We start from the raw sequence: 21,304 nt of genomic DNA, 5'->3' as shown, positions 1-21,304 counted from the left end.
GGTATACCTACTTCAGCTCTGATGGAAGCAAGAGGTTGGGGTGAGAAAGAAGATACAATTATAGGTTGGGAAGATGGGAAGCTGAGAGAGTGCTTGACTCTAAGGATTTTTTTATCACTTTTTTTTTTTTTTTTAATCACCAGATGTCCTGTTCTAAAATATTAGAATCAAGAGACAACTCTTTCGACAATCTCCTTTCCTTTCCATTTTTGAAGATTGCCTAATTTTTTTTTCTGTTCAGCAAAGGATACGTGATTCTAAGCCAGGTGGTCAAGCGTATCAGGAACAAACTGGCTCCCTGGGAAAACTCCTGCTCCAGTTCAGGGGCAGTCTTGCCTTGGTTGGTTTCAATGAACTTGTCGAGGATGTGACTCCTCGCAACTTTGCCAGCGTTGTCCCACTCTTGTAAAAAACTTAAGAGCCTGCTAATTGCTGCCTGCTCCTTTATAGAAGTCATGATCAATCAGTCCTGGAGCTGGCTACAGCGGGAGGGAAAACAGACAGGTTACCAGAATGTTTAGAATCATGCAACTCCATTGTTTTACTAGCAATCAACTGGAGGCAAGAGGTGGCTCTATCACACACGTGGGTGTAGTTATGTGCAAAATATACTCTGGGACTGGTCACCTGCTGCTTGAATGGGGAGGCTCTAGTTGGAGTGTAATGGGATTAATAATATCAATGTGCTAAACGTCTGCTCTTTAAGAACTAAAATTTTGGTCGGGTGCGGTGGCTCATGCCTGTAATCCCAGCACTCTGGGAGGCCAGGGTGGGCAAATCATGAGGTCAGGAGTTTGAGACCAGCCTGGCCAACATGGTGAAACCCCATCTCTACTAAAAATACAAAAAATTAGCTGGGCGTAGTGGTGGGTGCCTGTAATCCCAGCTACTCGGGAGGCTGAGGCAGGAGAATCACTTAAGCCCGGGAGGTGGAGGTTGCAGTGAGCTGAGATCATGCCTCTGCACTCCAGCCCTGGCTATAGAGCAAGACTCCATCTCAAAAAAAAAAAGCAAAAAAAACCACTAAAATTTTAGCCCTTTGGCTTCTCTCCTGATGCCAGCAACTAAAAGACCACAGCATCCAGTTGAGATAAAAGTGCTTGCTAAGGACAGGCGTGGTGGCTCACGCCTGTAATTCCAGCACTTTGGAAGGCCCAGGCAGGCGGATCGCCTGAGGTAAGGAGTTTGAAACCAGCCTGGCCAGTGTGATGAAACCCTGTCTCTACTAAAAATACAAAAAATTGGACCGGGTGCAGTGGCTGACGCCTGTAATCCCAGCACTTTGGGAGACCAAGGCGGGTGAATCAGGAGGTCAGGAGTTGGAGACCAGCCTGGCCCACATAGTGAAACTCCATCTCTACTAAAAATACAAAAATTAGCTGGGTGTGATAGCACACGTCTGTAATCCTTTTACTGAGAAAGGAGAATCGCTTGAAATGGGGAGGTGGAGGTTGCAGTGAGCTGAGAACACACCGCTGCACTCCAGCCTGGGCGACAAATCAAGACTCTGTCCCAAAAACAAAACAAAACAAAACCAAAAAACCAAAAACCAAAATGGTTGCCTGTAATCCCAGCTACTCAGGAGGCTGAGGCAGGAGAAATCTCTTGAACCTGGGAGGCGGGTTGCAGTCAGCCAAGATCATCCAGCCTGGGAACAGAGCAAGACACTGTCTCAAACAAAAAACTAAAAAACAAAACTTAGACCTCTTTTGTGGCTTACTTCATACAGGGTCAGAGGCTTGAGGTCTTGAGAGACGTGGCCTCCCTCTTATGCCAATCACCTAAGTTAAAGTGCTCCTTAACCTTGTACCTTGGGCTTTTATACTAACTCTTAAAAACAACTTAAAAAAAAGTTAGTGGGAAGAAAAAGTTCCCATTCCATAGTTGGATTAATGGGCTGTGGTTTGTAGGAGTCTGTGTCCTTGGGAGAGTGTTTTCAGTGGGGGAGGGAAGGTTTAAGATAAACCCGTTTTCCAAAAATAGTTGTGATTGAAAGTGTTATTATCCATAACAAATGTTAGTGCTGATGGGAGAGAGGTATGTGCCATTCTTTTGTCTAACAGACAAGTGAAAGTCATATTTCACATTATCATGGGGTTTTCTGTGATTTACAGAATATTTGTGAAACATTACTTGCAGGGGCCATGATTGATATGGAGAGAACAGCTTGTGTGTAGGAGAGATGTGTATTTCACGAAGACTGTTCAACATGAAATTTACAGTCCCATAAAGTGCTTCTACATCTTCGCCAGAGATCTAGTTAAAAGGACTTTACAGTCTGAAACATCCTAAAATTGATTCTAAATTAACGTTTCCTCACATGTATTTGAGATATTGATGGGGCCCAGCTATCAGAATTTTATTAGGGAGCAATAATCTGAGGCATGCGGAGACAGACATACATACACACCAACCTCTACTGCTCCCCAGAGGACATGGAGTGTGTGCTTCCAGAAGGGCGTCCACGCTGCCTCCAGGATGGAGACAACCACGAAATCTAGCTGGCCTTAAGAACCAGGTGAATGACTGCGGACCAACCTAAACACAAAAATGACCAAACTCCCTCATGGGATCAAGCATTAATCACTGTGAATGTCATTGCAGTCATAAGTCTGAGAATAACTTAGGGAGGCTATGGCTGCCTTCAACAGCCAAACTAACATCAAGAAAATGGGGGTGAATGGCTATTCTAGACCCCAGGGAGGTGGGGTTGAGACACGACCACTAGCTTTATCAGGCAGGAAAGCACCCTGGGCCCCTGCCCTGCCTTGAATGGGCCCTTTCTGGTATCAAAACTCAATGTGCTATTAGAGATGCATCTAGCAATTCCAGGACACCAAGGGCACTCCACATTACGGCTCCTTGATGTTTCCTTGGACCTCAGTCTCCCCTGTCTTCTTTGGAGACAGGAAAAGAAACATCAACAAATGGCAGCTTTAAAAGTCACTGTGATGCAGCTGTAAATCTTATACATGTGGTGAAGGCCCATAGTGTGGCTCTGTATAAGGTACAGCGGGAGACGCAGAGATGAATACGGTGCTGCAGGGCCCCGGAGGAGCTCCTAATCTTGGGAGAGTGGAGTCAGACTGGGTTCAAAGCTCAGCTCCGCCACTTGCTATTTCAAAAATAATCAAATAGTAATAGCACCTGCCTCACCTTGCTGCCCCCTAGTCTCTCCTCACAGAGAAGGCCCCTTTAAACTCTTTTGGCTATTTCTTCTGCTGTTTACCTCTGTATTTCCAAGTAGCCAGCTTATACTACTCGTTATGGGCTGCATTGTGTTTCCCCCAAATTCCTGTGTTGAAGTCCTAATGACCAGTACCTCGGGATGTGGTTGTAATTGCAGATACGGTCTTTAAAGAGGAAATTAGGTTTAAATTGTGTCATTAGGGTGGGCCCATATCCTATATGACTGGTGTCCTTATAACAAGAGGTGATTAGGATACAGACACACACAGAGAGAAAACCAGGTGAAGACACAGGGAAAACATGGCCATCTGCAAGCCAAGGAGAGAGGCCTCAGAGGAAATCAACACTGTGACATCTTGATCTCAGCCTTCCAGCCTCCAGAACTGTGAGATGATGAATTTCTGTCATTTAGGTTACCTAGTCTATAACACTTTGTTATGGCAGCTCTAGCAAACTAATGCACGGCTATCATTGGATACATCAACCTTAGGCAACCTTTGTGTATTTATCATTCTGGCAGTTGGGGAATTAGGTCGGTCTTCATTTTTTTTTTTTTTTTCTGAGATGAGGTCTCACTATGTTGCCCAGCCTGGAGTTGCAGTTGCTACTCACAGGTATGATCACAGCACACTACATCCTCAAACTCCTGGCCTCAAGCAGTCCTCCTGCTTCAGCCTCCTGAGTAGCTGGGGCTAAAGGTGCATGCCACCTTGCTCAGCAGAGGAATCAGTTTTATTGTACCACTCTGTCTCCCATTTTTTCTCTCTCTATTCTCACAACATAATTTCTCATAATTTATAGTTAAATCAAGTGTTTACATTATTATTATTATTATTTATTTATTTTTTTTAGACGGAGTTTTGCTCTTGTTACCCAGGCTGGAGTGCAATGGCGCGATCTCGGCTCACCGCAACCTCCGCCTCCTGGGTTCAGGCAATTCTCCTGCCTCAACCTCCTGCGTGGCTGGGATTACAGGCATGCGCCACCATGCCCAGCTAATGTTTTGTATTTTTGGTAGAGACGGGGTTTCACCATGTTGACCAGGATGGTCTCGATCTCTTGACCTCGTGATCCACCCGCCTTGGCCTCCCAAAGTGCTGGGATTACAGGCTTGAGCCACCGCGCCCGGCTATTATTATTTTTTTTAAGAGATGGAATCTCACTGTGTCACTTAGGCTGGAGTGCAGTGGTATGATCTCAGCTCACTGCAGCCTCTGCCTCCCAGGTTCCAGTGATTCTCCTGCCTCAGCTTCCCAAGTAGATGGGATTACAGGCATGTGCCACTACGCCTGGCTAATTTTCGTATTTTTAATAGAGATGGGGTTTTGCTTTTTTGGCCAGGCTGGTCTCGAACCCCTGAGCTCAAGTGATCTGCCTGCCTCAGCCTCCCAGAGTGCTGGGATTACAGGCAGGAGCCACCGCGCCTGGCATGTTTACATGATTGATCAAGTAAATAAACTCTTCACTCAAGTAGCAAACTACTATTACATATTTTTCTTACAGTTTGGTTTTACCTGGAGTTAATAATTGTCATTTCTTTTTTCCCATTGTTTGGTTTGAAGTACCAAGGGCTATTTTTTCCCAAATGTTCCAAATATGTAGCAATTATTTTTAGAAATGTTTAATCCATAACTGATTAATTCCATCTTTTCCCTGGAAACCTCTGTCCCACAAATCTCTTTCTACTACAGTTTAGACTGGCTGCTCACTAAGGCTGGTATGCAAATGTCCTGGGATTTCCTCTTGCCAAGTTTTTCTGACAGATGCCCATTCCCTGGTTCTCACATCTTCTTCTTTCTTTGTGTACTCCCTTGTTTTGTCCTGGAAAGTCTAAAAATATCTTTTTTGACCACATGTTGGATTGGCTGGGTATATAACGCTGCATTAGAAATAAGCTATCTGGCTAAACGTGCTGGCTCATGCCTATAATCCCAGCATGTCGGGAGGCCGAGGCAGGAGGATCACTTGAGCCAAGGAGTTTGAGACCAGACTGGGGGAACACAGTGAGATTCCCCCCTACCACCAAAAAAAAAAAAATTAGCCAGGTATAGTGGCACACACTTGTAGTTTCAGCTACTTGGGAAGCTAAGGTGGCTGAGGTGGGAGGATTGCCTGAGCCCAGGAGGTCGGGGCTGCAGTGGTCTGTGATCATGCCACTCAACTCCAGCCTGGGCAACAGAGCAAGACCCTGTCTCAAAACAACAACAACAACAACAACAACAACAACAACAACAACAACAAAGCTTCCCTCAGACTGACCCTCCCCAGTTGCTGTTGCTGATGAGAAATCTGAAGTCATTCTGATTCCTGTGCCTTTGTCTATTTTTTTCACTCCTGATGATTTTAAAACCTTTCTGAAATTGTATGATGATATGCCTTGGTGAAGGTCTTTTTTCATTTACTACATTAGGCCCTTGGTGGGCTCTTTAAATTACTGTAGCCTTCAGTGTTTGGATATTTATTAGGAACTAGTCTTCTCACTGGGGAATTCATAAATGTCAGTCAGTGGAGGTTTTTTTTTTCTCATCTCTCCTAGAGCCATCAGGGTCTCTGGAGAAGACTTTTGTGCTTTCCCAGGGAAGGTGAGAGAGTAGGGGTGCTATTACAGACACCTTGCCGTGGCATGTTGGGAGTCGGGTGGGGGAAGGGCTCATGCAATGCCACGTGTAAGACCTTCCCTCCACCGATCAGTTTTCCACTCTGTCTCATTCCTACCCTTCAAACTCTGCCTGAGGTCCCTGTGCAAGGAGGCCTACAGAGTCCAACTTCAGTCCTCTTCATGCAGCAAGAGAGTTTAGAGTTGTTTTTTTCTTGGCGATTGAGCATCTGGAGCATGGGCGAAGTGCTCTGCACACAGAAGTCAGTGAATCCCCCTAGGCTGGGCTCCATACCTCATTTCTGACCTTCGGTGGTAATTTGTGCTTTCAAGCATTAAGCTTCTTAGAGGTCAAACTGGCTGCATTGACTGGTTTCTTGTTGGTAAGCTCCCCTTGTTGCCATTTGCTTGCAATTTCCTCTGCTTCAAGCCGGTTAACCTCCCCGCACCTGCCTTCTGCCTTCCAAATATTTGTTGAATTCTTTCATATGCTGTTTCCTCCTTCTGTGAACTTTTGTGACTGAATGCCTTTTTATATTTCTTCAGCAGGGTTATGTCGCTGAAGTTTTTGAGAAGTAGGGGGAGATAAAAGACATTACAGATATTTAATTAAGAGCCTCTAGCCATGTATTATTTATTTATCTCGACTTTTCTTTAATAGTAAGTTTGATGAAGGTTGCAAAAAAAAAAAAAAAAAGACCCATTAACTACCATTTTTAAAAATAATTTAAAAAGACCAAAATGTATCAATTTCAAGAGTCAGTTGCTGGGATAAATTTTATATCTAAGTTTGTTAACCCCTAGGGAAAAAGGGATGTTATCTGCCTTTCCTGGTGAAGGGAGAAGGAATGAAGGCAGGGAGAAGAAACTGACATTTTTTGAGTGTTAAGAGATAGCCACATACCATATCCATAAAAGCACACACACACACACACACACACACACACACACACACACACACACAAATTATATGGTTGTCTCAAAATAAAAAAAAAAGCTTCCCTCAGATGGACCCTCTCCAGTTGCTGTTTCTGATGAGAAATCTGAAGTCATTCTGATTCCTGTGCCTTTGTCTATTTTTTTCACTCCTGATGATTTTAAAGCCTTTCTGAAGTTATATGATGATATGACTTGGTGAAGGTCTTTTTTCATTTACCACATTAGGCCCTTGGTGGGCTCTTTAAATCACTGTATCCTTCAGTGTTTGGATATTTATCAGGCAACTAGTCTTTGTTTATAGAGACAGGGTCTCTCTGTGTTGCCCAGGCTGATCTCAAACTCCTGGCCTCAAGTTATCTTCCCACCTCCTCCTCCCAAAGCGCTGGAATTACAGGTGTGAGCCACTGCACCTGGCCTACATTCTTTGTTTTAATCCTCTTAAGATCCTCAGGAGGTCATCATTATCCACAATTTTCAGATGAAGAAACTAAGGTTTAGAAGGATTGCTCATTTATTGAAGATCTCGAAGCTAAGTAGGGATGGGAATGGGATTTGAACTTAGATCTGCATATAACGCCGAAGTCCAGGTTTTTCCCCACTAAGCCAAGGGCATGGATCCTGTTTCTGTGCTCCAAGATGTCACCAATCCTGTTGTTAGATTTGGTGGTTAGCTTGCCGCCCCACTGTGCTTGGCCTCTCTGAATGACTCTGACTCTTCTCAGAGCTCTTTTCCTAACCCCAGTCTCCCCCGGTTCTCCAGACTGAATCCTCAGTTGTCTTGGCAGGATGTGGCCTTTGCATGTTGTTTTCCCATTCTCAGTTCTCTTCTTATGCTTTGTCATCCCTGGGTGACCCCATTCACCCCATCACTTCAAATTACATCTATAGGCTCATGATTCTCAAATCCAAATCCTCAGTCCAGGCCTCCTGCTTGAGCTCCAGATCTCTTTATGTACTTAAGTGACCGGCAGACTCTTCATTGGTATGTGTCACAGGCTCCTCAAGTCAACAGGACCCAAACTGAACTCATCAACTCACACCTGCCCCTTGCCCTGTGCTGGTCCTATGTCACTGCTTGGGCCACCACCCTCCTTGTCAGCCAAAAGTTGTGTTTGACTTATTCTCCTCCCTTGCCCTCATCTGAACTGTTGCCATCTCCTGCCAATTATATGTCCTAAATCTCCCAGAGATCAGTTTATCTATCTTCACCTCCACTGCCACTATTTTCGTTCCACACCCTTGTTCCTCCTATGGATTACTGTCACAGCCTCCTACTGGTCTTCAGGCTGGCCCCGGCCTAAACTCCAGGCTTGCCCCAGCCTAAATCTCTCTTGATGTGAGATATTGTTGTTGTTGTTGTTGTTGTTGTTGTTTTGAGACAGGGCTTTGCTCTGTTACCCAGGCTGGAGTGCAGTGGCATGATCATAACTCACTGCAGCTTCAACCTCCTGGGTTCAAGTGATCCTCCCACCTCAGCCTCCTGAGCAGCTGGGACTACAGCCGCATGCCACCATGCCCACCTAATTTTTATTTTTCTATTTTTTTTTTCTTTGTAGAAGTGGGGGTCTTGCTTTGTTGCCCAGGCTGGTGTCAAACTCTGGGGCTCATGCAATCCTCCTGCCTCGGCCTCCCAAAGTACTGGGATTACAGGTGTGAGCCACCAGACCAGGCTTTGATGTGAGATTTTTTAAAAAGTGCAAATCTGACAGATTTCCCTGCTTTAAACTCTTTAGTGATTCCCTATTACTTAAAGTTTCAAACATTTCAGGCCAAAGAACTTCCATCTAACTTTGACCCTAAGTGAAACCTGACACCCCACCCCAACCCTTGCCTCAACCTACGTCACTGCTTCTAAATCAGGAAGGGGGCTGCCCACTGTCCTACACCTCAAACACCATTCTCTAAATCCCTACTACTGTCCCTGAACCCTTCCTCCTGCTCTGAGGCCAGGCCATCTGTCTTTCCCTGCCTACCTTGCCTCAGTGCTGATCAATGACTTCGACACATAAGTCTTCCTGTTCACCTGAGAGCCACTAGGCAATTTCAACATCAATGTGCTCCATCTTTGTAATTTGGGTGGCTAGCATGGTCTCTGACAAATCACAGGCACTCAGTAAGTGTTAAACTGATACCCAACACACTGTGCTCAGAAAGAGCACTTTATTTCCTTAGCTCTGCACATTAGTTAATTAAACAGATTCCCAGGTGCCAACTCGGAGCCAAGTATTGGGTTTGGAATCGGTTAACATGACAAACACAGACCCTGCCCTCAGGTGCTTATAGACTGGCAAGGCAGACAGTGTGTAGACCTTTCCTCCACCAATCAGTGGAGGGAAAAATCACAAGCAACAAGGTGTTTTGTTTTTTTTTTTGAGACAGAGTCTTGCTCTGTTGCCAGGCTGGAGTGCAGTGGCGAAATCTCGCTCACTGCAACCTCTGCCTCCTGGGTTTACGCGATTCTTCCGCCTCAGCCTCCTGAGTAGCTGGGACTACAGGCGTGTGCCACCATGCCTGGCTAATTTTTGTATTTTTAGTAGAGACAGGTTTTCACCATGTTGGCCAGGATGGTCTCTGATCTCTTGACCTCGTGATCTGCCCACCTTGCCCTCCCAAAGTGTTGGGATTACAGGCGTGAGCTACCGTGCCTGGGCACAACAAGGCGATTTTAATGAATGGTGGAGAGCACTCTGATGGGATACATCCCAGGTTCTGTTGGCGCACAGAGGAGAGACACAGAATGCAGATTCCAGCAACCTCCGGCTTTCACCTCCAACCAACAATGCAACATTCATACCCAAGACCCACACCCCAAATCTATGACTGGCTAGCACCATCCACCTGTGAAATCTACAGCTCCCAGCTCCTTACCTTCCCACCTCTTCCATCTGTTCTCAGAAGTCCTACTTTTTTGGGGTTTAACAAAGAAAGTTATAGGCCATTAGGTAAGAATGTTATCATACTCTTCTTTCTTTGTCTCTATCCATACCCATCCTTCTCCTCTCCTTCTCTACCCATCTACCAGAGCTTTGCATCCATCCATCCTGCCTCCTCAGGGCCTTCATTCTACTCATTACTCCTGCCTCCCTTGTATCCTCAACCCCTCTATTTAGCCATTTTTCTGGTTAGCTTTGATTTTTACCTATCTTTATTATTATTTGTTTATCAATATACTTCTTTGAGAAAGGGGCTCACTCTGTCACCCAGGCTGGAGTACACCGCACCATCATAGCTCAGTGCAGTCTTGAACTCCTGGGCTCAAGTGATCCTCCTGCCTCAACATCCTGAGTAACTAGGAAGGACTACAGGTGTGCACCACCACGTCTGGCTAACTTAAATTTTTTTTTTTGGAAATGGAGTCTCACTATGTTGCCCAGGCTGGTTTGGAACTTCTGGCCTCAAGTGATTCTCCCACTCTGGCATCCCAAAGTGCTGGGATTATAGGTGGGAGCTACCCACTGTGCCTGGCCTAAGTTTTGCCTATCTTTAAACAAAAATAAGCAAAAATGAAAACAAAAACCTCAACCTCACATTCTTCTCATCTCTCTGGTTTTCTGACTTCATAGCAAAGCTTCTGAAAACCAATGTTCATACTCTTTCCTGTTTCGCCACTGACCCTTCTCTCCTCAGTCCACGGCAGTCAGGCTTCTGCTCCACCACTGCCCTTCCATCATGTTGGCCAATGTCTCTGGGTTCAGCGAGGGTGTCTTAGTCCTTTGCTCGCTTGTCCTCTTACTGCAACAACTAATATCATTGACCATTTTTCCTTTTTTTTTTTTTTTTTGAGACGGAGTCTTGCTCTGTCGCCCAGGTTGGAGTGCAATGGTGTGATCTCAGCTCACGGCAACCTCTGCCTCCCAGGTTCAAGCAATTCTCCTGCCTCAGCCTCCTGAGTAGCTGGGACTACAGGCATCCGCCACCATGCCTGGCTAACTTTTGTGTTTTCAGTAGAGATAGGGATTCACCCTATTGACTAGGCTGGTCTCAAACTCCTGACGTTGTGATCTGCCCACCTTGGCCTCCCAAAGTGCTGGGATTACAGGCGTGAGCCACTGCGCCCGGCCCTGACCATTTTTCTTACTCAAAATGCTTTCTTGCTTGACACCTCTTTACTATGGTGTCTTCTCTTGGTTTGCCTCAATCTCTGGCTATTGCCTCTCCCCATTATATGAGTCTCCAGTGCCTGTCACATTGTATTCTAAGTCCTCAGTAAGTTGCCTCATCAGACATTCAAACATGACTAGGAATCCCTCTGCCCCACCTTCAACCTCACTATCAGCAATTCCATTAAACATGAAATTCAGCAAATAGTGACAAGTATGTCCCATGCCTTATGCTAGGCCTTTGGGGATAAATGTGAAAAAGACACAGTCCCTGCCCGCAAGTACACAGTTTGAGGGTGGCATACAGCCTTGTAAATAAGTGATTCCAATTCCAATAGTGTGGTAAGTACTGTGACAGAGTAGGTACAAGACACTCTAGAATGAGAGAGAGGGATATCTAACCTGGCCATGGTATGGGTGCTGGCTGGAGAGAAAGGCTTTCCAGAGGAGATGTTATCCAGCCTGAAAAAAAATCTGCTGCTGTGGAAGAGGTGAGGAAAGTGTCTTCTAGGTAGAGGGAATCAAATCTGCAGTGGCCCAGAGCTGAGAGCGTAGGACATCAAGGATTGCAAGTGGGAGGCAGTACATACAGTGGTTAGAACATGGACTGTGGTGTTGGATGATCTTCCACTTCCCAGCTATGTGACCTTAGGCAAATTATCTAACCTCTTTAGGCTTCGGTTTCCCTACTTGTGATGAAGTGGTAATGGTTCATAAGGGTCAATAAACTACCTAACATATAGAAAACTCTCAGTAAAACTTAGCTCTTATTTTCATTGTTGAGATTGCTCAGAACAGCCGGGGCACAGTATAAGGATGGAAGCAGCAGGAGATGAGGCTGGAAAAACAGGCAGAGGCCAGAGAATGAAGGGCCTCGTGTGCTGGCTGCAGGGTTCACACTCCACCCTGAGGGCGACGTGCAGGTACTGAAGGGTTTACGTGACAGGGACAAGAAAAGACTCTCTTTTAGAAATATCTTGACTGCAGTGTAGAAAGGGGATCAGAAAGGGCAAGCTGGAGTGGGGGCACCAGTTAGGAAGTCATTCCTATAACCTTGACAAAGACGCTGATGATACTAGGGTTGGAGAGAAGCAGAAATGCCACACAGTTTGAAGAAACAGGACCTGGTGACTGACTGGCTGTGGAGGATGAAAGGTGGGGAGGAATCAAGGAGGATGCCTGGATAACTCTGCTTCCAGCTTCACAGAGAATACAGGGCCCATCAAGTGCAAACCTCTCCTCTTCCCTCCGTTCTTAACATCATTATATCAGCACCCAGCCTCTCCGTGTGCACTAGATTCTATGATCTTCAATCTTCTCATCTTCCCTGACTCCCCTCAAACACTTGCTCAATCCCCACCAACCCAAATACATATATAAACAAAGCGTTCCCCTACTTTTTCCTTAAGCTTCTACCCTTTCTACTTGCTTCACCCCCAGATTTCTCTATTAGCTCACTGTGGCCTACTGGATAAAGTCTAAACTCAATATGGCACTCAAGGCCCTTTGAAACTTGGCCCCAATCTAACTCCATCTCTAGTCACTTCCACATTGCAACAGCCTTGCATTCTCAACTCCCCAGGCCCTTCCAGGGCCCTCTGCATCTCAGTGTTGCTCTGCCATCAGGGGTGGCCAGGTTCCTTTTTGCCCTTTGGCAAACTCCCTGGGACAACTAGAGGTTTGCAGTTCTAGTCCCATCTATGCCATCTCTTCCTCTACTATGCTGTAAAACTTACCTGTCCTTCCCACTAGAGTGTGAGTTCCTCAAAGGCAGGGGTTGGTCTTCCCTACCTCTGTGTCCCTAGGGCCTGGCATAATGCCTGGCACAAAATAGATGTTGAATAAATGCTCGCTGAGTGAATGAGTGAAGAAATCAGCCAGCTCCTGTTGAGATGGTTATATCTGAACGCCTATGATATGTAGGTCCACAAAACTGCCAACTTCCCAAAGCTGCCATGTGTGGAGTGGCAGAATTTCCATCCAAGAAGGCCAGTGCAGTCTATGAGGCGTTTTACAGCTATGATGGGAAATAGCAATGTCAGCAATGGTGTCATCTTTGGACACTAAGGACAGGGATTCAGAGCCATGAACGGTCAGTTAAATTGTAATTGGAGTGAACTGTTCTTCTGCAAACCATCATGTTCTTTAGCTGCAGCCAAATGGCATTCAAGAAGGGGAGAGATTTTTTTGAAATGTCAAAGAAATTATTTCCAATTTGGTGCTCACAACCAGAGACTCTAATGATCAGTGGAAATGAGAAGAAAACAAATTAGCACTAATGGAAAATGGCTTTTGGAAAAGAGGATTTAATTTATTGTCAACTGATCATGGCAGGCAGCATGCAGTAAAAGTCAGCTTCACCAGCTTGATCATAAGAACTGGAGCATACATGGAATGCCAGAGAAAAATATATGTATGCCATCATGCTTATTGGGATCTCTCTGTAAGTGGCAGCCAATTAAAACAGTCATTATTTTACCTCGGAGAGAAAATGGTATGAAAAATCAAGCGTGCAAAATTAAAATCCAGATTAGGAACTTCAGTCCAAATTGGTTTGTTTGTGGCCTTCTAACCTTGGCAAAGTCTTCTGCAAGGATGACAGACCTACTTTGTCTTCAGCCCAAAGTGGACTCTTTGTTTTTAATTTCCTCTCTACCTTCAGAGGTGATTAATAAATCTGGACTCATTCATAAATCATTTCTATAGTGGCCAAATGGTTCTTCATGCAGGGAAACTAAAATCACACAATCTCAAAAGCCCCAGCTCTCATGCTAAGCCAGAGGTCCTTAGCAACAAGCAAAGGGGAGGTATTAAAAGTGAAGAGATCAATAGGTCTTGTTTCTAAATAAAATTTCCCAGAGGGCTTTTCCCCCCTTAAATCAAAAGACATTTTCTGAAAGCAAGAGGCCTCCAAGGCATGGGTTGCCAGCCTGGCTCACTGTCCCCAGATGGCCTCGGAGACAACAGGCTAGTCACTGTCTCCTGTTCCTGCAAGTTTCACGTGCAGAATGAGACAGAGGCCTTCTCCTTGGGCTCCATCCCTGACTCCTCACTCTCAGTTCTCCATTCAGAGATAGGAGGGAGAGAGAGAGAGAAACATTATCTCCTCAAACTTCCTAACAAGGTGTCCTTACTTCTCTTCTGGGGGCATATGCACTCCAATTTGTCACTTCCTTCTCATGGTCCCCCTTCTGCTCCCTACTCATAAACTGACAGACACCCCCACCCCTGCCACCCATCACTTCCTGGCAGATTCCATCTGCCCTCATCTTTTCCCCATATCTGCCCATTTTCTGCATCCTCTCCCCACAGGAACTCCTTCCTGTGAAATACTGAAATCCTCTGCCTTCATCTTCTCCCCCTTGCCCTCTTCCGTACCCACAGCCCCGCCTCTTCTTCTCCCCAGACTCACTTCTGCCTCCAACCCTGCTCCACAGACCTGCCCTCATCCTCTCTCCACAACATGCAACTGGCTAAGTTTACCACACTCTCCTCGCCCCTTCACAGCTCTATGCTTCATCTTCCTTGACCCATTTCCCAGCCTTCCTTCCCTTCCCAACCTTTTCACTCTGCTCTTGAAAACCCTTGTTCCCAATCAGCTAAGTCTCCTCCATCCTTAGCCTCTCCAGTCACCTGCCAACTTCCAGTCTGCATCCAAAGCTGGCTCTACCCCAGGGCTCCCCTTCTGCATGGCTCTCCTGGTGGAAGCTGTTTAACTCTTATACCCCCAGGATTTCAGGGTTCAGAGAGGGCCTTATGTCTCCTTGCAAAAGCTCAACTCAGTTCCTTATTCCACCACCTCTTTTTTTTTTTTTTTTAAGATGAAGTTTCACTTTTGTTGCCCAGGCTGGAGTGCAATGGTGCGATCTCGGCTCACTGCAACCTCCATCTTAGGGGTTTAAATGATTCTCCTGCCTCAGCCTCCCTAGTAGCTGGGATTATGGGTATGCACCACCATACCTGGCTAATTTTGTATTTTTATTATTTTTTTATTTTATTTATTTATTTTTTTTTGAGACGGAGTTTCGTTCTTGTTACCCAGGCTGGAGTGCAATGGCGTGATCTCGGCTCACCGCAACCTCCGTCTCCTGGGTTCAAGCAATTCTCCTGCCTCAGCCTCCCGAGTAGCTGGGACTACAGGCGTGCGCCACCATGCCCAGCTAATTTTTGTATTTTTAGTAGAGACGGGGTTTCACCATGTTGACCAGGATGGTCTCGATCTCTTGACCTCGTGATCCACCCGCCTCGGCCTCCCAAAGTGCTGGGATTACAAGCGTGAGCCACCGCGCCCGGCCTAATTTTGTATTTTCAGTAGAGATGGGGTTTCTCCATGTTTGTCAGGCTGGTCTTGAACTCCCGATCTCAGGTGATCCGCCTACCTCGGCCTCCCAAAGTGCTAAGATAACAAGCGTGAGCCACTGTGCCCGCCCTCCACCTCCTTCTTGTAAAAGCCCTTACTACTTCAAGGGTCATACCATTTAGCTGTCTGAGCCTTTGCCCCTCCTCATGCTGTCACCTAGAGATTCCAGAACAACCTGCTCTACCTATCGAAGACTTTGCTACCTAGCTCACGGGCACCCTCTTCCCTTCCCTCCCCTCAAGTCTTGCCATCATCCAGGTGGAGTTCAGTGGCCATGTCAGCATCGCGACTGTCTCCTGTACTGCACTTTGGCCACTGACTTCCACAGCCACACCCTGGACCTTGTCATTGCTGGAAACTACTCAAGCTTCATTCTTCCACTTTCTGATCACAACCCTTTCCATTCAATGATCTCAGATACGGATTCTCTGACTTCATTGGGACCTCTAGTCCATACATTTTACCCACTCTCCTATCTAGTTTAGATACGAAGGCCCTTCATTTCAACCACTGTTTTGCCACAATCTTCAACTTGCTTGTCCTTTGTCCTTCCATTGTATCTGCCTGGTAAAACCCAACCTGATCTATTAAACTGACCTCTCTGTACCCACCACTAGGTGGCTGAATGTTGTTGAGGGAAAAATGCATATTACACAACCTTGCGGACTGCAGCTGTTGAAAGTTAATGGTCGCCAACCTCAACAGGGCCATCATAACTGCCTAGAAATCCGTTTGCTACCTTAGTCATCTCACTGCCACTCTCCAGTGCTGCTATTTCAATCTTTCTCTGCTCTTTTCAATCTCGCACACCATCTCCAATCCCACTCTCACTGGCTGATATCATGTTATTTGACAGAGAAAATAGAAACCATCAAAGAAGAATTCCCTCAACTTCCCATCACCAAACCTAACAGTTAACCTCAACATAATGCTTCCCTTCTGCCACTAAACAAATGGTCCCCCACCCTTCTAAGTGAATTTCTCCACCATTACTTTGGATCCCCTACCTTATTCTTTTTTTCAGGGGCACCATTCTCAGTTATCTTCCTTCCCCTATAATTTTATCTTTTTCCTCTTTGCTGGATTCACAACAACATTTCTCCCATCCAAATAAAAACCTTTGTCTCCTTCTGCCTATCTCCTTTTTTCTTCTAAAGAGCCAAGCTTTCCGAAAATGTACCTTACATGAATCTTCACTTCCTCAATCCCATCCACTTCTCAAGCCACTGTAATTTGACCTCTGCTTCCATCACCCCACTGAAACTGCACTTGCAAAGGTCACCAACAACTTCCTTGTTTCTAAATCCAGTGGATTCTTTCAGGTCTCATTTCACTTGATTAGTCATCAGCCTTCAACACTTTCTTCCCTTGGCTTCTGAAATATTACATTCTACTACTGATCTTCTTACCATTTTGGACACTTCATCTTGATTACCTTTGCAGGTTTGTCCTCCTTTGCCAGACCCTTGAACTTGGGTGCTTCTCAGGGCTCTGTCTCAGGTCAGGTCTCTTCTGAGTCTACACTTACTCCCTGGGCAAGCTCAAGAAATCTATTGGTGCGGCTGGCATCTATAAGGCCTTACAGACTCCCACATTACAACTTCCAGTTAGACTTACCTGATGAACCCCAGTTAGGCATATTCAAAAGCCTCTTGGATACCTCCACTTGGATGTTCCGCTGGCACCTCAAGCTTACCATGCCCAGAACTAACCCTCTCCTAAAAACCCTGCTTCGTCTTCTTCCTGTTTGCCCAAACCAGGAATCTAGAAGTCATCCTTCATTTCCCTTACTTCTCCCATACCCAATCAGTCACCAAGTCCAGTTCTTTTTAGCTAAAAGTGTTTAAGGAATTCATCCTGCCCCTTCCATTTTAGCTGCCTCTCAAGGCTTTATGCCACCATAATCCTTCCCCACTACTGAAACGACTTCCTAATTGATCTCCCTTCTCCCACCAATCCCCAATCCAGTCCCTGCACTGATCTAAAACACAAATATGATTGTTACTCCCCTGGTTAAAGCCCTACAATGACTCCCTGCTGTTTTCATGATAAAGTCTAAGCTCTTGTGCGCGTAGGTGTAAAATGCATTGGAAAATTTTTACCATCAGCAAGATCCACCTGTAAGCGCAAAGCCAAGCTTTGCATCAAAGACTCTCAGGGATCTGGGCCTATTTTTCCAAGGTTTCCCTCACATGAGTCTCCAGCCTGGTTACAGGATGCTTCATGTAATTTCTGGCACATTCACATCTTTGAGCTCTTGAAGGGAGTCTTTTTGTTTGTTTGTTTGTTTTGTTTTTTGAGACAGGGTCTCACTCTGTCACCCAGGCTGGAGTGCAGTGGCACAATCATGGCTCACTGCAGCTTTGACCTCCCTGACTCAAGTGATCCTTCCACCTCAGCTTTCCAAATAGCTGGGACCTAAGGCATGTGCCACCAGGCCTGGCTAATTTTTAAAATTTTTATTTTGGAGAGATGAAGGTCTCATTATGTTGCCCAGGCTGGTCTTGAACTCCTTCCAGCCATCCTCCTGTCTTGGCCTCCCAAAGTGCTGGGATTGCGAGTTTGAGCCACCACGTCTGGCATGCAAGGAGTCTTTCCCCCTCCCTAACTCTAAAAGTCTTTCAAGGCCCAGCTCAAGCGCCATTCCCACTGCCATAAATGCCCCTTCTCTGATTCTGAGCATCTCAAATCCTTACTCTTCTGTAGTATTTACCCCACACGCAGAATTAGAGTTGCTTCATGCATGGTTTCTCTCCCTCTCCCCGTTAAGACATGGGCGGAGGGGGGGGGGGTGTCAAAAGCTTGAGCCTCATTAGGGCCTAAGCAACCTCATTTAGCCCACCCAGTCTCTGGGACATAATATGTAACTATGGGTTAGATGCGTAGATAAATGCAAGAAAGTTGCATTCCCAGCTCCTTGGTGGACCCTATCAACAGGGCATTCTCTAAAGTCATCAACTGAAGACTGCCTCCCACCCACCCACCCATTCATCCATCCATCCAGACTATGCCTCGACCCCACTGGGTGGAGGTTGGGTCGGCACGCGCCCCCTAGACAGTTTTGTACGGTTTTCTACCTCCAGCCCTCGGAGCTGCGGCTGGTAGAGGATGACAGAGGTACCTAGACGATGCAAGTCAAAGGTCACACGCTTCCGGCGCGTAGGATAGGACGACTCTGGACGAGTGACCCTACCCATTCCCAGAATACAGCAACTCTCCAGCCGCCTCTCACCTACATGAGAGGGCAGGGACTCTTCCTGACCGGCGTCCCGGCTGACCAATACCTGATCCAGATCAAGCGAGTTAGCCAATGGCTGCGGGCCAGTAATGGAGGCGGGGCATGGTTGCTAGGACCGAGCTAGTAGGGCGAGGCTAGAGGCACTGGAAGAGACTCGGTGGTTGCTAAGGCGGGAGGTCACAGAGCGCGGCGCAGGGATTGGGCCGTGTTCGGGGAGGTGTGTGGTGATTGGGCGGAGCCCAGGAGACGCCCGGGTGAGGCACGGGTGCGCAAGCGGGAGTTCCGGCTGGAGGCAAGTGCTCAGGGCTGGCGCCTTCACCATGGCCTCGGCAGAGCTGGACTACACCATCGAGATCCCGGATCAGCCCTGCTGGAGCCAGAGTATGGAATGAGGGTTGGGTCCAGGCGCGGGGAGGTGACCTCATGAGCGCGTGGGTTGCTAGCGCAGCTGTAGCCCCGCCCCTCTTGCGGCCCCGCCCTCCCGCGGGCCGCCCCCTCATAGGGCCCCGCAGGTCCTAGACTTGGAGCTCAGGGAACCCCGCCCCTCGTAAGCCCCGCCTCAGAGTGTTCCTCCCCGGCGAGCCCCGCCTCTGCCCCGAGTCAGCTGCTCGCTTGGGACCCCCTTTTCTGTCTTTCCTGTCCAGGGTTCTCAGGTCCATGCCCTTTAATCTCTTCTCATGGCTGAAGGCTGCTGAAAGCTGGACCCTTCCTGATTCCTTTGTTTGGGATTGGGCTTCCCACATCTAGCCTTTTTTCGGCGGTTGTGGCTGAAGGTATCATTTATTATTTTCTCGAAGGAGTGGAGGGGGAGCCCTGCGGGGTCACCGGTCCTCGCGGAAGCCCGGGACTGAGAACCCTTAGCCGTCCCTCTCCACTCTTCTCGGCAGTCGTTAACAGTGCAGTCTCTGCCGTCGGGTAGAACTCGACTGAAATCCTGACTCCTGCTTTTAGGAGCTGGATGACCTTTGGTAAGCTGCCTTCTCTGAACTTCAGTTTTCTCCTCTGCAAAACGTGGATAAGGATAGTAACATTTCTCATAGGACTGTTGGGGTCGTCTGGAGATTATTTGTGTAAGGGGCCTGGCATGGAGTGAGTTCAGCAATTGGCACTTAGGATCGGCATTGTTTCTCTCCTTACATTAAAGAAAGACATATAGGAGGCTCCACAAAATCAGTAGGCTTGACAGCAGGCTCGAGTCCGTGACAATGTGAGTAGATCGGGGTCCAGAGAGTGGAAAGTTTGGTCTCTTTTTATGGTCAGCCTGGGGCCAGCATGTCCCTCAGGCCTCCTGTCTCACTGCCTGCAGCACAGCCTCTTCAATTGCTACCACAATTATCTTCCTAATGCAAAAGTCTGATCTTATCTCTGCTCTCGGTAAAACTCGCCTTCTTCAGGAGAGTTCCCAGACCCCTTCCCGTAGTATCTCATGTTCTTTGGTTGGAGTCTAGAGTCTAGGAGAGGGCAGCCCTTAGGCTCCCACAGAACAGTTGGCTCCAGACCAGCTGTTTCTCCCTAGAGCTGGAACTGTTGGCTTAGCGCTTTTGGGTTTATAGATGTAAAAATACTTTGGACACGTTTTGGCGTCAGCAAGCCATGAAGTCAGTTGATATTATTTCCTTTGGAGAGCCTTCGGCTGCAAAGGGCTGGAGCTGCCTTCAGCATGGCCAGGAGGGCAACCTGGTGATCTTGGTTCACATTTCAGCTCCAAGTCTTACTAGTTATATGTCTTTGGCAAGTTATTGAACTTCCCTGAGCCTCAGATTCTTCTGCTGTGAAATGGGAACAGTAATAGTGTGTACCTCCTCATGGGATTGTGAGGGTTAACGAGGTAGTGTTTGGATGTGTGTCTCTGGCATAGTGCAGGTGCTGTTGCATTGCTTCCCCTATGCTTCCCCCTCTGCCCCCCCTTTCTTTTCTTTTTTTTTTTTTTTTTTTGAGAGATGGAGTCTCCCTCTGTCCCCAGGCTGAAGTGCAGCGGCGAAATCCTGTGGCTTCCCTTGCTGCCCCAGGAGGCTGTGTCTTAGAAGTGGAAGAAATCTCAGGGGCTGTTTTGTCCTGCAGCCCTCTGTTGGCATGAGTACATTCCATTCCTAGCAGGCCCTTGCCTGACAGGATGCTTCTGCCCAAACATCCTGGCCTGTTGGAGGCAACTGGGATTGTTAGAAAGCACTTCCCTTTCTTGAGCCACAATAGGCCTTCCTGTCATTTCCGCTCTCAGTTCAGCATTTGCTGTGTCCTAACTGTGGGTTAAGAAGTGACTCACACGGAACTGAGGTTTTGGAGACAGGGTGAGTTCATAAGCAGGTGGTTTCAAAGTGATGTGCCAACTGTGGGGCTGGAGCATTGTGGTGGGAACGACACAGAGCAAGTCATCTCTCTTCCTCCCTTCAAGAGGACAGCTTCGTGCCTTCACATCTCCTCCAAGGGAAACACCTCCAGGGGCTTCAGTTGTTTCTTCTCCTTATTCCTCCTCCTGACTGGCTTTAGTTCATCACCCTTTCCTCTCACAGTGCATGCTCCAGAGGTGAGCTAGAGGTTGTCAAGCCCCTCAGAAGGAGATCACCACACTGTGGTCCCTGGAATCCATTTGCTGCCCATCTGCAGAGCTTCCCTCCAGACCAACATTGCTTCACAGAATGACAGCCTTTTGGGGCTCCAGAGATTGTCTTTTGTAATTCCTGTTTAGTGGTGGAGAAGTATGTAGGACAGTCATATTTAGTTTCTGAAATTACTTTTTTTTTTAGTCATTTTTTTTTCTTTTTTAGAGATGGGGTTTCACCATGTTAGCCAGGCTGATCTTGAACTCCCAACCGCAGGTGATCCACCCGCCTCGGCCTCCCAAAGTGCTGGGATTACAGGCGTGAGCCACTGCGCCTGGCCCT

The 21,304-nt window shown here is 47.0% G+C and overlaps 2 protein-coding genes across 3 annotated transcripts in view; one reads left to right on the top strand and one right to left on the bottom strand.

Annotated features, from left to right (window-relative positions):
* The window catches only part of ARMH1 (armadillo like helical domain containing 1), a 54,211-nt gene extending 35,776 nt beyond the window's left edge, over nt 1–18,435 (bottom strand). Inside the window, 2 exon segments of the mRNA XM_032247348.1 lie at nt 252–479; nt 18,262–18,435. Of these exon segments, the coding sequence (XP_032103239.1) occupies nt 252–457 (206 nt within the window). The 5' untranslated portion in view covers nt 458–479; nt 18,262–18,435.
* A 95-nt stretch (nt 18,436–18,530) lies between these two features.
* TMEM53 (transmembrane protein 53) overlaps nt 18,531–21,304 on the top strand; it is a 21,969-nt gene continuing 19,195 nt past the window's right edge. The window contains exon 1 of one of the 2 annotated variants that reach the window (XM_032247349.1): nt 18,531–18,803. In XM_032247349.1, the coding sequence (XP_032103240.1) occupies nt 18,743–18,803 (61 nt within the window). In that variant the 5' untranslated portion in view covers nt 18,531–18,742. The remainder of the gene's footprint in view (nt 18,804–21,304) is intronic. The other variant, XM_032247350.1, reaches the window with a different exon arrangement.

This window comes from Sapajus apella, unplaced genomic scaffold, assembly GCF_009761245.1.
Source record: "Sapajus apella isolate SASKATOON/1434 unplaced genomic scaffold, GSC_monkey_1.0 scaffold62, whole genome shotgun sequence".
NCBI classification, from domain to species: Eukaryota; Metazoa; Chordata; class Mammalia; order Primates; family Cebidae; genus Sapajus; species Sapajus apella.
Note: the sequence above shows the minus strand (reverse complement) of the source record. Positions and strands in the feature narration are given on the sequence as shown.